This window comes from Arabidopsis lyrata (assembly GCF_000004255.2).
Source record: "Arabidopsis lyrata subsp. lyrata unplaced genomic scaffold ARALYscaffold_7, whole genome shotgun sequence".
NCBI classification, from domain to species: Eukaryota; Viridiplantae; Streptophyta; class Magnoliopsida; order Brassicales; family Brassicaceae; genus Arabidopsis; species Arabidopsis lyrata.
The window spans coordinates 13,958,511-13,973,344 of NW_003302549.1; the positions used below are offsets into that span (position 1 = coordinate 13,958,511).

At 32.3% G+C, this 14,834-nt stretch overlaps 2 protein-coding genes across 2 annotated transcripts; one reads left to right on the forward strand and one right to left on the reverse strand.

The window, feature by feature from the left end:
- The first annotated feature begins 7,785 nt into the window (after nt 1-7,785).
- On the forward strand, nt 7,786-9,340 carry LOC9304348 (CBL-interacting serine/threonine-protein kinase 4). Its single transcript, XM_002868230.2, has one exon. It carries the CDS (start codon nt 7,931-7,933, stop codon nt 9,200-9,202), a length of 1,272 nt encoding a protein of 423 aa, XP_002868276.1. The 5' UTR covers nt 7,786-7,930; the 3' UTR covers nt 9,203-9,340.
- Nucleotides 9,341-10,223: 883 nt separating this feature from the next.
- LOC9304349 (acylamino-acid-releasing enzyme) lies at nt 10,224-14,816 on the reverse strand. The gene is made up of 18 exons (XM_002870259.2): nt 14,666-14,816; nt 14,160-14,341; nt 13,737-14,040; nt 13,435-13,659; nt 13,158-13,355; nt 12,990-13,061; nt 12,636-12,774; nt 12,334-12,485; nt 12,163-12,245; nt 11,938-12,056; nt 11,776-11,854; nt 11,511-11,691; nt 11,359-11,419; nt 11,154-11,276; nt 10,886-11,077; nt 10,736-10,804; nt 10,556-10,632; nt 10,224-10,478 (listed from the first exon to the last, which is right to left on the reverse strand). Exons 1-18 carry the CDS (start codon nt 14,797-14,799, stop codon nt 10,412-10,414), a joined length of 2,457 nt encoding a protein of 818 aa, XP_002870305.2. The 5' UTR covers nt 14,800-14,816; the 3' UTR covers nt 10,224-10,411.
- Between the last annotated feature and the right edge of the window lie 18 nt (nt 14,817-14,834).

The following is a 14,834-nucleotide window of genomic DNA, read 5'->3' on the forward strand; positions in this document are numbered from 1 at the left end:
ATAAAAGCAAATCATTGACAGTATTTTATGCAATATAATTTATAAAATACATTGTCATAACTCATGAGTATTTAAATCTTACCAATATTTAGAGTTTGTTTCCATAGAAGTATTGTTTCTCTGACATCTTAATTAATTTATAGGCTAATAAAACATTTATAGTCAAGTCTCACTAATATTTCTACTAAGACATATTGTAATATTATTAATGTTCTTTTATTTAGTACATATGTAAGGAATTAATGGCTTACATGACATCTTAAATAATTCTATAGGCCAAATATAAAGTCAAGTCTCATAATCCTATTAATATTAAAAAGAAGTATATTTCAAAAAATGTTAACATCAAATTTATTAAATATTACATCATATACCACTGACATAATAAAATTAATTAATTAATTAATTAATTAGATCTATTATCTCTATTACCAAACAAAATGTAATTTTTTTTTGTAATTAATGTAATTTTTTTTTGAAAATTACAAACGCGGAATTGTTGCATCCAAGATTTTGAGGGCTTGCCTTGGATCGCGGTTTACTCACGGCAAAACCGTTAGTTTTTTTTTTGTGTCTTCCTCTTCTAAAGTGTGATCCTCTCATTGTTTTGCTCTTGTTTTTGAGGTCTTTCTTGTACTAGTTTCGAGTCCATTGTATTTTTTGTATCGTTCTTGTTCTCTGTACAAAAAAAAAAAAAAAAAAACTAAAAATGGTATAAACTTAATATTTTACCCAAAAAATCTATAAGTTCTCACTGAACTATCCATGTAAGCAAACAAATAATATATATAGAAATAAGATGTATACAAATCAATTTTTAAATTTCACTTAAATTTTCATAATTTTTTAGTCAAAACAAATTTAAAAGTGAAAAAATGAATTTAAATATATATTATCAAATCTATACATTTAATATAAAAACACATTATGCAATACGAGTATCATCTAGTACTCTACTAAACAATAATACTGCATATGATAAATTTTCTTTATAATGGTGCATCATAGTCAATTTTATATTTCATACTATAAGCCAAATCTACTATACATTTTTGCAGCAGATTTTGGGGTACCCAAATCGGGTCAAATTTGTTTAATTTTGACCCGGAAATCTTCAATCGGATCTTTCCTTAAATTTTGGCAAAATTAAAAAACGAAAATAATTAATAAAATCTAAAATATATATACTTTCTCAACTAATTACTATATTTAAACGCTTTATTTATGGTATATTCTCCACTATTTTTATAGATAAAGAAATCAAATATGATGATTTAATGCTAATATAACAAATTTGCACTAATTTCCTAAAACCTCTCTACCTAATTTAAACATAAATATATGATTCTTATTTCACTTTTATTTGATCTTATATTTATATTATTTTAAATTATTATAAAATATATAAATAGTTAGTAAATTTTAGTTTTTTTTTTCTGCATATGTTACAATTCAAAATTTTTAAAACGGACATATATTACTCAATCGACGAATAAAAATATGTGTGTAATCTATATTAACATTTTTAAGAACAAATTGAGCATTTAATCATGTCGTTATTTTATTCAGACCCGAAATTGAGTCATTCGGATCTTTTTTTAATTGTTACAATTATCTAAAATGGGACAGTATATCACGGGTGAAATCCTAATTAGTATTTTAAGATACAATTATAAATTGTTTTTACGGGTTGGTCCAAAAACACACACTAATTTAAAAATATACATGGAAACTATTTGAAAGCAAATTTCAAATTAACTCGAATTATATGACATTTAAATAAAAGTGTTATTAAAAATATAACAAAATGGTGTTTAATTTCATTTTAGATTATATGGTTGGACGGGTTTGGGTCAATATTAATACGAGACAATATATCACAGGTGAAATCCTATAAATAACAAATCAAAATACAATTATACAATCTTAAACACTAAACAAAACAAATACAACTTAAAATTTTTTATTTTAGATACAACGCATGTGACCCGCGGTATACAACAAAAAATATTATACACAATAAATTCATCAATTTATAAAAATAAAAAAATCAAATAATTAACCCGCGGTGTACCGCGGGTCATATCCTAGTCTACTATACATTTTTGCAACACTTTTTGGGGTTCCTAATCGGGTCAAATTTTGTTTAATTTTGACCCGGAAATCTTCAATCGGATCTTTCCTTATTTTTGACAAAATTAAAAAACGAAAATTAATCAATAAAATCTAAAAAATATATATTTTCTCAACTAATTACTATACCTAAACTCTTTATTTATGGCATATTCTCTACAATTTTTATAGATATAGAAATCAAATATAATTATTTAATGCTAATATAACAAATTTGAACTAATTTTCTAAAACCTCTCTACCTAATTAAAACATAAATATATGATTCTCATTTCACTTTTATATGATCTTATATTTATATTATTTTGAACTATTATAAACTATATATACTTAATAAAAAAATTTGATTTTTTTTCTGCATATGCTATGATTCAATTTTTTTTAAACGGACATATATTACTCAATCGATGAAGAAAAAAGTATGTGTACAATCTATATTAACATTTTTGAAAAACAAATTTGCGCGTTTAATCAGGTCGTTTTTTTTTACTCTGACCCGGAATTGAGCCATTCAAATATTTTCTTAATTTCTACAATTATCTAAAACGGGACAATATACCACGGTGAAATCTTAAAATTAACAAATCGAAATACAATTATTTAGTATTTTAATATACATTTTTAAAATATTTTTACGGGTTGGTCTAAAAACACACACTAATTTGAAAATATATATATATATATATATATATATATATATTTATATATATATATATATATATTATATAAACTATTTGAAAGCAAACTTTTAAATTGACTCGAATTATATGTCTTTTAAATAAAAGTTTTATTAAAAGAAATAACAAAATGATGTTTAATTTTACGGGACATGATTATATGGTGGGACGGGTCGGATTTGGATTGATATTAATACGGGATAATATATCACGGGTGAAATCCTGGGATTAACAAATCAAAATACAATTATACAATTTTAAACACTAAACAAAACAAATACAACTTAAAATTTTCATTTTTAGTTACAATGCATGTGACTCGCAATGTACCACAAAAAATATTATATACAACAAATTCATCCGTTTATAAAAAGACAAAAAAAATCAAATAATTAACCCGCGGTGTACCGCGGGTAACAATCTAGTACATATTAAGTATATATAGTCAAGTCTCACTGATATTCCATTTAAGACATATGATTAAATGGCGTCCACCAATTAAATGAAAAGCCCAACTTTCGGGTTGCGATCTCCAGATGTCCAAATGTCCATGAACAGCCTCGCCTAACTTGTCTTATGAAATTATAATCACAAATTTATTATATGATTGTTTTATTGACAAATCATATGTTATAACGTATATGTCGGACACACCATTTCATTGGCGCCTTACGTTTCACCTTCTCCACCTACATGATTTGTTATAGGACAACAACACACACCATACAACAAAAATGCATTGATAGAAAAAACAAAGATTTTAAAATGGTTCTTAATCTTTCAAGTAATCATATGCTCCGCCTAATTCATTATATCGAGTTTTATTAGTTTTTTCTTTTGTCAATATTCAGTAACATGCATTACATAAAGTTTAAATTTCGATGGTAATACAACGGAAATACTAAAACAAATAGCTAGATTACATGTTTAGGTTTTAATGTTTTATATTTAAATTTAATAAACAAATCTTTTTAAATAAACTAAGAAATCACTTTTTTTTATCATCAGTTACATCATCATTAGAAATATTTCATCTAATCTTATTATGATGTAAACTACCTTTAACATGTGCAATTATGTTTAGGTTCAATTTCATTTTAATAAATTTTTGTAATTAAAAATAAATAAATAAATAATTTAAGAAAAGTTCCACACAGATGCGGCTATAGATGATTAAATATTATTAGGATTTATAAAATAAACCTAAAATTGTAATTGTTTCTAAAATAAACTAAATCTTGCAATTGTACAACTAAACAGTTAAAATTGTTATGAATAATTACTATGAAAAGACATCGTAGAAGATACTATTCAGATTGCAACTTTCTATAAAAATACAACCGTAAAATATACTCTTTCTGTTCCTTATAGTTTGATGTTTTGATTTTTTATCTTGTTCCACAAAGATTGATGTTTTGTATAAACATCATTATTACTTTCATTTGAACCCAATAGAAGGAGGAGAGAAGTAGAATTAACATTATTAAAATAATAAAAAATAATAAAAAATATAAATTTTACTTTTTCTTAAATTATGTGAAAACCCAAAACATCATTCTTTGAAGAACAGAGGGAGTATATTTTTACTTTCAAAACATAACAATGTTTTAACGATTTATAAAATAAACCAAAAGCTGCAATTGTTCGTGAAATAAACTAAATGTTGTAATGATTCAACTAAACGACTGTAACTGTTTATGAAGAGTTACGATAAAAAGACGTAACTGTAGAATATTCGGATTGCAATTTTTTAAAAAAAAACCCAACCATAAAAAATATTTTTACCTTAAAAAAAATTAGATATTTTATCAATTTATAAAATAAACCAAACATTGCAAATGTCCCTAGTTCTATCTCTTATACTATTTACTTATATTCAATCATCTGCATCCAATTAGAAGTTATAAAATGGCAAAATGAATCTGACCAACTCACCCTCTCGCATAAAACATTTATATAAACCCAAATAAAACTATTATTCCCACTATCAATATAATACAATTTCTGAGAGATTTTGAGAAACTTTTTTTATGTTGAAATAGTTCTTTACATATATACTTAAATTAGTGCGGTGTAGTTAAGACGAATATGCCAATTCTTAGTGGGAGAAAAAATCAAAGTAACTAAAAAAAGAATAATTAAAACGTCAATTTGCATGCCTTCTTCGTTGCCTACTTTAATTTCCCGTTACATTGTCTTGAATCCATTATAACACTCGATGGCGTGGCTTAATGAGAACCGTTGATCTGACTCACGACAAGCACCAAACAATCTTGACGGTGTTGTTTTCTGGAAACAGTTTCTTGCATGTTGGTGAGTTGGTGTGAGCCTGAGGCTGCTCACGAGGAAGGAGCGGGAGTGAGAGCTTTCACCAAATGATCAGTTTTTAATTTGACCATTGAATGACTAAAATACCCTTTGTACAAAAGTCTTAAAATTATAGTATTATTCAGGCCCGGCCCAAGGTAAATTGATGCCTAAAACAAAAAAAAAAATTTGTCCATCATTAAACATAGTTAAAAAAAATTATAAACGAATTACACTAGGAGGGTTTGAACTTGGCAACTATGTTGAGAGAAAGGAGGTGTTAACCACTTTACCACAATAAATTTCTGATAAATGATGCCCCAAAATTCTTTTATAGACATTTGCTGCCTAAAGCCCATGCTTTACGGGCTTTAGCCTTGGGCCGGCCCTGGTATTATTTATCATTTGAGTGATTAAGACAAAATTGATATCTATGAAGTGTTTTTAACCTTTCAGGTTGAAAATCTTGACTGCGAAGTGCATGTACTGGACGAATATCTTGAGGAGATAGGTCCCACTGATGAGGACCGTTTGATATTTTTTATAAAGCATCATTAACAATGACAAGGAGATATTTTTCTCCTTGTAGTTGTAGTAATTCTACAATCTATCCTTAAAAAATTACAAGAGTCTGATAAATATGGGAAGAAATACAGCTGGGTACAAATTAAATGACTATGAGAATAATGCCTTTCCATTTGGAATCAAACTTTTTGCAAATTCATTTGCAGCTGTATTGAAACTATGAGGAATCCAGCAAATTTGAAAGTCTTCCAATCGTATAAACCAGCTTTTATTCCCCCAATATCTAGTTGTAGTCGTCGAAGAAATTAAACTTGATGAAGGATTTGTAAAAAGATCAATAAATTGTGAGTATCTTGCTTTTAAAAGATAAGTTTACAATTGAATATATATACAATATTCGTCAACTTTGAGTATTGGCTTGAGGTTGAGGTTTAACGAAGAATCTTCACGTATAGAATAATAAATCATTTAAAATTACAAAAAAAAACTAAATGATTTAATTTTTAAGGAAAATCCCAGAAAAAACTTTCAAGTTGAAATATTTTTCCAACTAAAATCTCCAACTTTTTTCGTCACAATATAAAATTTCCAAATTAAAAATATTTCCCAATAAAAATTCCAAATTTTTCCATTAATTCCCAAATTTAATTTCCAACTAATTAATTTTCCTTAAAGAAATATTCAACTCGTTAAATCTAAATCTAATCATTGGTTGACTAACGGTAAACGGCCTTTAACGACATGTGTTTCCGCCTATATAGTTTCGAAGTTCACACGTGTTACTTACAATAGGAAAAATCAAAATCTTAATTACCAATCCTAAAATATAATTTTTCTAATTTTTAGGGTTCATTAAAATTTGGAAAACTAAATAAATGAAAAAAAAATTATGTCGTTAACGGCCATTTACTATTTCGAACGGAATTATCGTTGAACATTAATTAGTTAACTACTGTTCTAGCTCTAATTTGACAATTTGAAGATTTATTCAGACAAAGTTAATTAGTTTGAAGTTTTATATGAGAACGAAACTTCAAACTAATTAACTTTGTAAAGCCGTTTTTGTTTGAAGTTTTGTCTAATTTTTATTATCTTTTTTCTATTTACTACCATGTAAAGCCGTTTTTGAGTCCAAAACTGAAAAAGGTTTGCGGTCACAATATCCATAATCTATTCCTTACAAATGTAAAAACAAATTGTGGAGTCTGTTTTTTAAAAGATGCATATATACGACTTAGATAATTATAATATTTGTACCATTGAAAAAAAAAAAAAACAAAAAAAAAATATATATTTGTACCATTGAATCTTTGGAGTTGTGATCTTGTAGACAAAAGAATTGTTTGGCTGTGTTCTAGAATATTTTTTTTACATGGTAAATTATTGGTGGATCCTCATGTGTATTCATCAAAATATATAAGTGCAAATGTGCAATATACATGACATTATAGAAATCGTAGTTTTCTTAAACAATATTTATAGAAAATTTTCATATATAACTAATGCAATACCATTCACCCATTATACTTATATACACATCTGTAAAACCTACAAACACTGTTATAATTGAAGTTATTAATTAACGTTCTCACTGAAAGAAAAAAGAAACTCATCATATCGTTGTTACTTGTTACTTATGAACTTTAATATCTTATTTTAACGTCTTAAGTTAAGTTTTTTTTTTTTTTTTTTATAACTCAGGGGAATCCCAGACCTATGGAGGGGCCCAGACTAATCCCTTGGGGGAAGTGCAGCCCACAGATAGACTTTCTCTCCGGGTATGCAAATGGGCCGAAAACAAGGGCTCATATCCATGTGGCCAAGTAGAGATCTAACAATTGCGCGTTTGCAGGGAATCGATCCCTGGCCTAAATCAACAGGGCAACTCCTCCAAAAACACATAAGTTTAATCTTAAGTTAAGTTTAACCATTTGACCGAATTATACACACATTTCACATCAAAATCAACATTATTATTATTAGTTGTGTTGTTTAGCGTCAAGCGTGATATTTAAATAGAAATCTCAACGTTCTTTTCTACTTTTTTTTTCTTTTCTTTTCCCGATATTCTCAACGTCCTACAAATACGTTTATATTATTAATAATCAAATACCAGACAGAAAAAAACAAAGAAAGGGCAGTTTCGGAAACAAACAAATTAAAGTGATTTTTGCTTTTTTTTGCTTTCCCTATAAAAAGAAAAAAACAGTCACCATAATCTAACCGTCCCTGAAGCCTCTAAAAAAAAATCTCCGGCACCATTTCCGCCGCAACAACCACCACAAACTATGGAATCTCCAAATCCAAAATCACCGGAAAAACCCTCAGGGACAGTTCTTCTCGGTAAATACGAACTCGGTCGCCGACTCGGAAGCGGAAGCTTCGCTAAAGTCCATGTAGCTCGTTCCATCTCCACCGGCGAACTCGTAGCTATCAAAATCATCGATAAGAAGAAAACCATCGATTCCGGTATGGAGCCGAGAATCATCCGAGAGATCGAAGCGATGCGTCGTCTCCACCACCACCCAAACGTCCTCAAAATCCACGAAGTCATGGCTACTAAATCCAAGATCTACCTCGTCGTCGAATACGCCGCCGGAGGAGAGCTTTTCTCCAAACTCAACCGATTCGGCCGCCTTAACGAATCGGCGGCGCGTCGTTATTTCCAACAACTCGCCTCCGCGCTCAGTTTCTGCCACCGCGACGGAATCGCTCATCGTGACGTGAAGCCACAAAATCTCCTCCTTGATAAGCAAGGAAACCTCAAGGTCTCCGACTTTGGTTTATCGGCTTTACCGGAGCATCGTAATAGTGACGGATTGCTTCACACGGCTTGTGGCACACCTGCTTATACAGCGCCGGAAGTAATTGCTCAGAGAGGTTACGACGGTGCTAAAGCTGATGCTTGGTCGTGTGGTGTGTTTCTATTTGTTCTTCTTGCTGGTTACGTTCCTTTCGATGATTCCAACATTGTTTCCATGTATAGGAAGATTCACAGAAGAGATTACCGGTTTCCGAGCTGGATCTCGAAACCGGCTCGATCTATAATCTATAAGTTGCTTGATCCGAATCCGGAGACGAGGATGAGTATAGAAGCTGTGACTGGAACGGTTTGGTTTCAAAAATCTTTAGAGATTTCGGAATTTCAGACTAGTGTGTTTGACTTGGATCGGTTTCTTGAGAAAGAAGCGAAGTCGAGCAATGCGATTACAGCGTTTGATTTGATCTCGTTGTCATCGGGATTGGATCTTTCGGGGTTGTTTGAGAGAAGGAAGAGAAAAGAGAAGAGGTTTACGGCGAGAGTGTCGGCAGAAAGAGTGGTGGAGAAGGCAGAGACGATAGGGGAAAAGTTAGGGTTTAGAGTGGAGAAGAAAGAAGAGGCGAGGGTGGTAGGATTGGGAAAAGGAAGAACGGCGGTGGTGGTTGAGGTGGTGGAGCTGGCGGAAGGGTTGGTTGTGGCGGAGGTGAAGGTGGCGGAGGGTGAAGAGGAGGAGGAGGAGACTCATTGGTCGGAGCTAATTGTAGAGCTTGAGGAGATTGTGCTCTCATGGCACAATTGACGTCATCTAAAAGTTGCTTCTTTGTTTTTTAATTGTGTATATATCTCAAGATGACTTTAGCTTTGCTCTCAAGGTTCAGTTTTGTAAAATTATGAAGACTAGTGGATTCACTTTATGTCACTTGAGCTTGAGCATCAACCTCTCGTCTTACTTTTGATACAAAAGTGACATAGGAATTTTTTTCATGCGTAAAATAGTCAAGATATTAATTGGAATCTTGATTGGATTTTTTGCTTAGAATTGTACATATAATATCAAACTTCAAACATAACTATTATCCTAGCTAAAATTGCCAATATATCTAAGAGCTTGATTGGTTTTCCCGCGTAAATTTGTTCGTTTAAAATCAAGTTTTAAAACCGTTGTGTCAATTTATAATGTTATAAATAAATTAATAAAATATTTGGAGCGTTTAAACCATAGAATTTAAACCAACATAATTCATGTTGTTGATGTAAAAACTAACAAAAATTATTTTCACTCTCATATTGATATCAAATTGATTACTAAATCAAACATATATTAATATTTTAAAAAGTATTGTACTTGTAAAATATATTTATACATACACATAAAATCGATTTGGAGTTCATTTGACTTTGACACCCGCAAAAAAAATCGTTTAGACTCATTGAAGAAACATAATAATATTTATATGAATCAATCTGAAAACTCCGCAACTTGGAACACATTTTTTGTATTTCGTCCCATTTCTTAATAAATTTTTCAAAGATGAAACCATTAAATTTTGTTGACAAAAAAATGCATTACATATTCGATTTTTGAACTACAATAATATGTTTTTAGTGTTTTTATAAATTTTAAACATTGTGTTTATTTTGATATATTTTCTATTTAATTGTTATGACACATTGGTGACATCCAAGCAAAAATATCATACAATTACATTCGCTTCCGGCTGCTATATTAGTCAGTTCAATACCGTTACTAACCGCAACCTTCCGTTTCCGCAAACTCATCCACCTACTCTCATTGTGTGTAAACTATGTTTTGATTTCCATAAAAGAACGTCTTAAACCACTTTATTTTCAAAACGTTTATGACACGAACTGAAGTACAAGAAAGTCGCAGTCTTTTTTTGCAAGCAATCTAAGATCGGTGAACCAAATGATTATTCTTTAAACTTTCATTTCTTTTCACTTTAATTTTGTAAGAAAACAAACTCAGTATTCGAAATAATCTGGTGTCTCACAGCTTGCAGTACTTGTTGAACCAGACAGCAATGTTGAGAAAGCTTTCATAATCCGTTTGTGGTCTGCATAAACAATCACAAGACGCAAAAAACATGTTATAACTATGAACAACAATAATGCTAGGCTTTGTGGTTTTTACCTGTCCAGGGGATGATTGTCATTGGGAAAAGCAAGAACTTTAACCTCAACTCCTTTCTCCTTCAACGCCCTCACATACTATACAAATCAAGAATACCGCCGATTAAACACCATAACCAATGAGTTTTGATTCTACAAACTTGAACAAATTTCAGATTCTTGCAACTAAAGAGAATCTTACTTGAAATCCGTTTGATATGGGAACACGGAGATCCTGACTTCCCAAAAGAAACAAAGTGGGTGTTTTCGCCTGCAGAAGTAAACACACAAGAAGAATCATTAAAATGTTTTCAAATGTCCTGAGGAGACGGATAAACAAGGATGGTTTGACCTTTGATATGTGTGCTATAGGAGATATTTGATGAAACCGAGAAAGATCTTCGGATGAGGGGGCTTCTGTATAATGATTCTGGTCCCCATAGGCTTCAAAGAAACACCAATCAGGTATGTCTGTAATCCCAACCATTGATGCTATGTTGCATACGGGATTCCTTGCAGCTGCTGCCACAAATTTATTTGGCGCCTACAGAAAAAGTTCGGTATAAGGATGATGATTTCTAATCCAGTGCCATCAATTCAGAAGTAAGTAACTGCAGTACCTGGCCAATCAAATGAGTGGTCAAAAACCCACCATGAGAACCACCTAACACGGTTATTTTAGATGGGTCTGCAAGTCCCATTTCAATGGCATAGTCGACAGCCGCGAGCACATCTTTCACGTCCTGCATCAGAGAAGCTTATCAATTAAGCAGAATGCAGGTCAAAAAGAAGAATATTGACATAACAGGCCCATATATTAAATACCTGCGATCCAACTTTGCCAGGTAGAGACTGCAACGCATCTTCCCCATATCCCAATGAACCCCTTCAATTCAAATGAGTCACCAATACCACGTTAGGATCTCTAAAAGGTTGATGAACTAGTGAAATTTGGAGCAGTATGCTCGTAAGTAAACCTGTAATTTACAATCAGCTGACTGTATCCAATTGAGGAGAGATAGGCCATATTCCTGGAGAAGCTGCATGGTGAAATAGAATGAGGACCTCCATGAAGGACCGCAATTAACGGATCACATTTCCCATTCTCCTTAAACTTGGAGGACGATACATATATAACTTCAATAGGTTTTTTGGCCCCTGCCATGAAAAATAACAGAGTTTTCAGAGCCAAGTCTTGGAAACAAATAGCTTTTGCCAAAATAAAACTTAAGTGTACATTACCTTCCGCAAGACCTTCAGAAACATCACTAATTGGAACTTTTAGAATTTTAAACTGAAGAGATGAAAGCCCTGACATAACCTGCCACAATTAAAACAAAAGATAGATAAGGAAAAAGGCTAACATCATTTGAATCAAAACGGTCTAGCAATATATGCTTTTACCTTCTCAGAACATCTGATCGGGTTTTGGATATTCGACCACTTCCATGAAGGCTTCCCAGCTGAATCGAGAACTTTCTTTCCATACTTAATTTCAGGAACACTCACTGGACTGCTAGACACTACTCAGAAAAAGAAAAAGAAAAATGTTGTTTTAACTCTGGTGTGTATTAAGATGATATTGTGACAGTTAATAACTGAGATTAAGAACTTGCTCAGAAATTTTACCGGCAACAATATTATCACCATCAAGTGCAAAAGCGGTCCACGAATAATCTGAATCACTAGGGCTGGCACGTGACACTTCACCGCTGTAATTTTCTCAAGATATATTCATCAGTTAGCAGTAGCAGCAGCAGGAGGAAATTCTGAAACTTTCCATATTAATTCATCAGTCACCTTAGCAAATTTACGCTGAGTATAACTCGACAACTGCGCCAGTAGGTAGACAAGATAAGGCTATGTCCATCTGATAGCCACGGATCACACAGAAGGCCGGTAACATAGAGCCCAGGGAAACAACCGTCGTCAGGACAATTCACCACTTGAATCTGCATTATGAATTATATTTGAATATTAACAAATAACATATAACAGATATATCAATTTGATTGCTATATCTTATTCCTCTAAAAAACAAATCTATTTGTGTAGAAAGAGTTATATATTAAACAAACAAAAAATGGTCTGCATAATCTCACCACGTCAACAATATTTGTTGATTCAGGAAGTTTCCCGTCACTTGGCCAGTCAATCCTGTGAAGTGACTCGGTTGCCCAATGCGCCCCAGAATCAACAGCGCTCTTTGCGGATACAAACACAAGAAATTTTCCATCTTTGCTGTGAGGGAAGAAGAAATTGTCTGGTGAGTAGAGTAAGTTTTTAACAGGTCATAATTAAAACGAACTTTGCAAATCAGCACCGCTATATATAAGGGAAATGTTTAGCAAAAGTTGTCTAAGAACGCTCAGTTAGAAACAGACTAACAAGGAAAACAAATACTCTTAGTAAATACATAACTTAGAAAGTAAGAAAAAAATTCATAAGATGTAAACCTGAACCGAGGACAAAAACCGCTGCTTATGCTCTTAGTCAAATTATGAATAGGGAATTCATTTGCATCATCTCTGGAACACAAGTAAACACAAACTCAATAAGATATTTTTCGGAAATTAGAAATGATTAAATATGTCTTTTAGTAGTTATAGAAGCCACAAACTCACTTTGGTTCATCTGATATGAACTTAATTGCGTATATGGCACAAGGTCTGTTGTAGCAGTACTTAATACCAAACTTTCTTTTATCCCCTAACCAACCGGCAAAAACCAAATATTGAGCTGATTCGTTACTGTTTGGACTCCAAACAACCTGTCCAACACTTATCGATCTAGGAATTCCTTTGATTGGCTCAACCTTTCCACTGTTAACAGAAAAAGAGAAACAACCATCATAAAAAGTACGAGTAATTGTTCTTTTCTTAGGGAGAGATTGATGGAAACCTGTCAACATCGATAACAAACAGCGCAGGCTGCCTTTTTCCGGCATATGCTTCTCCCCATTCCTCTTCCCAATCTCCTTCACCTTTCCAGCTTCCAATATCCTTGTCCAAAGAATTTCCTTTCTTGTAATAACCAAGATGATCAAATGTAGGCTTCGGACGAGATGGCTCCTCAGCGATATAGGCAACACGAGTCTCATCTGAATTCCAAGAGATCCCTTCAAACCTACATCATACATAAGCCTTACTCATTTTTCTACTTCTACAAGAACTTGTCTTTAAAATCAGCCAAAAGTGCCATACCATCCATCAACATATACAGAGCCATGAACTTTCTGTGGAATATGGAACTCCTTTTCTAGATGAGACGAATTCCATATCTCAAACTTTGTAGGAGATTCATTTTCAGGATTTCGAATTACAAGGAGCTTCAGACCCGATGGAGATGGGACAAAAGCCGATGCACCAGTCATCTCGACGGGAAATGGCGCCCAGTGAAAGTTTACAGATTGGTTACTTTCTTTCGAGATATGGCCCGATAACATAAACTTCTTCCTTTTATTAGCCAAAAGGTTTGCTTGACTCATGGCAAACATTGCCTGAGAACCTGCAGTAAAAACATCAAAGTGAAATCATCACATCATTTGATCAGATGATATCCAACAACAAAAGACTCAAAAATCTAAATCTCAAAAGTCCCAACTTGAATATGTAAAAAGTGATTACCAGAACCAGAGTTAAAAATCCACGCTTTGTCAATACTGGGAATATTAATGAACTCTTTAAGTAACTTTGACTGTGTGGCATACTCTTCTTCAGTAGTTGAGTCCAAACCAACATGCACTTCTTTAGCCGAATCAGTTCCACAAGAATCCATAGCTACAAATCTCCGAATCCAAGGTTTGCAACTGAAACAAGAATCGCATAAATCTCAAATGACTACAAAACAATTCCATTAATCAGATTCATCATCCATAACATTAAACCAATCCAGTTCTTAATAGATATGATTTCCTTCAAATTCGTTAAAACAGAACAAACGGAAAACCGATCAAAGGATTGAACTTTCGGATTGAAAACTATCAAATAGAAGAAACCCATCAAAGCAACACCATCAATGATTCTCAATTCGTTGTAACACCATCAAAGAAATGAACTTTCGGATTGAAACACAGAGATTGAGAGAGATATAGAGAAGAAGAAGAAGAAGAAGAAGAAGAAGAAGAGCTTACGGCGATTGAGTGAGGGAAAGAGTGATGAAAGTAGGTCGGAAAAGAATGCGACGAAGATGACGATGAGAAGAGCTCAAGTCAAATCCCAAATTGGTGGAGCAAGTTATTGGATAGTGACTAAAGATTCTCGCCATCTATATTAAACAAACCAAAAAAAAAAAAGTTGAAA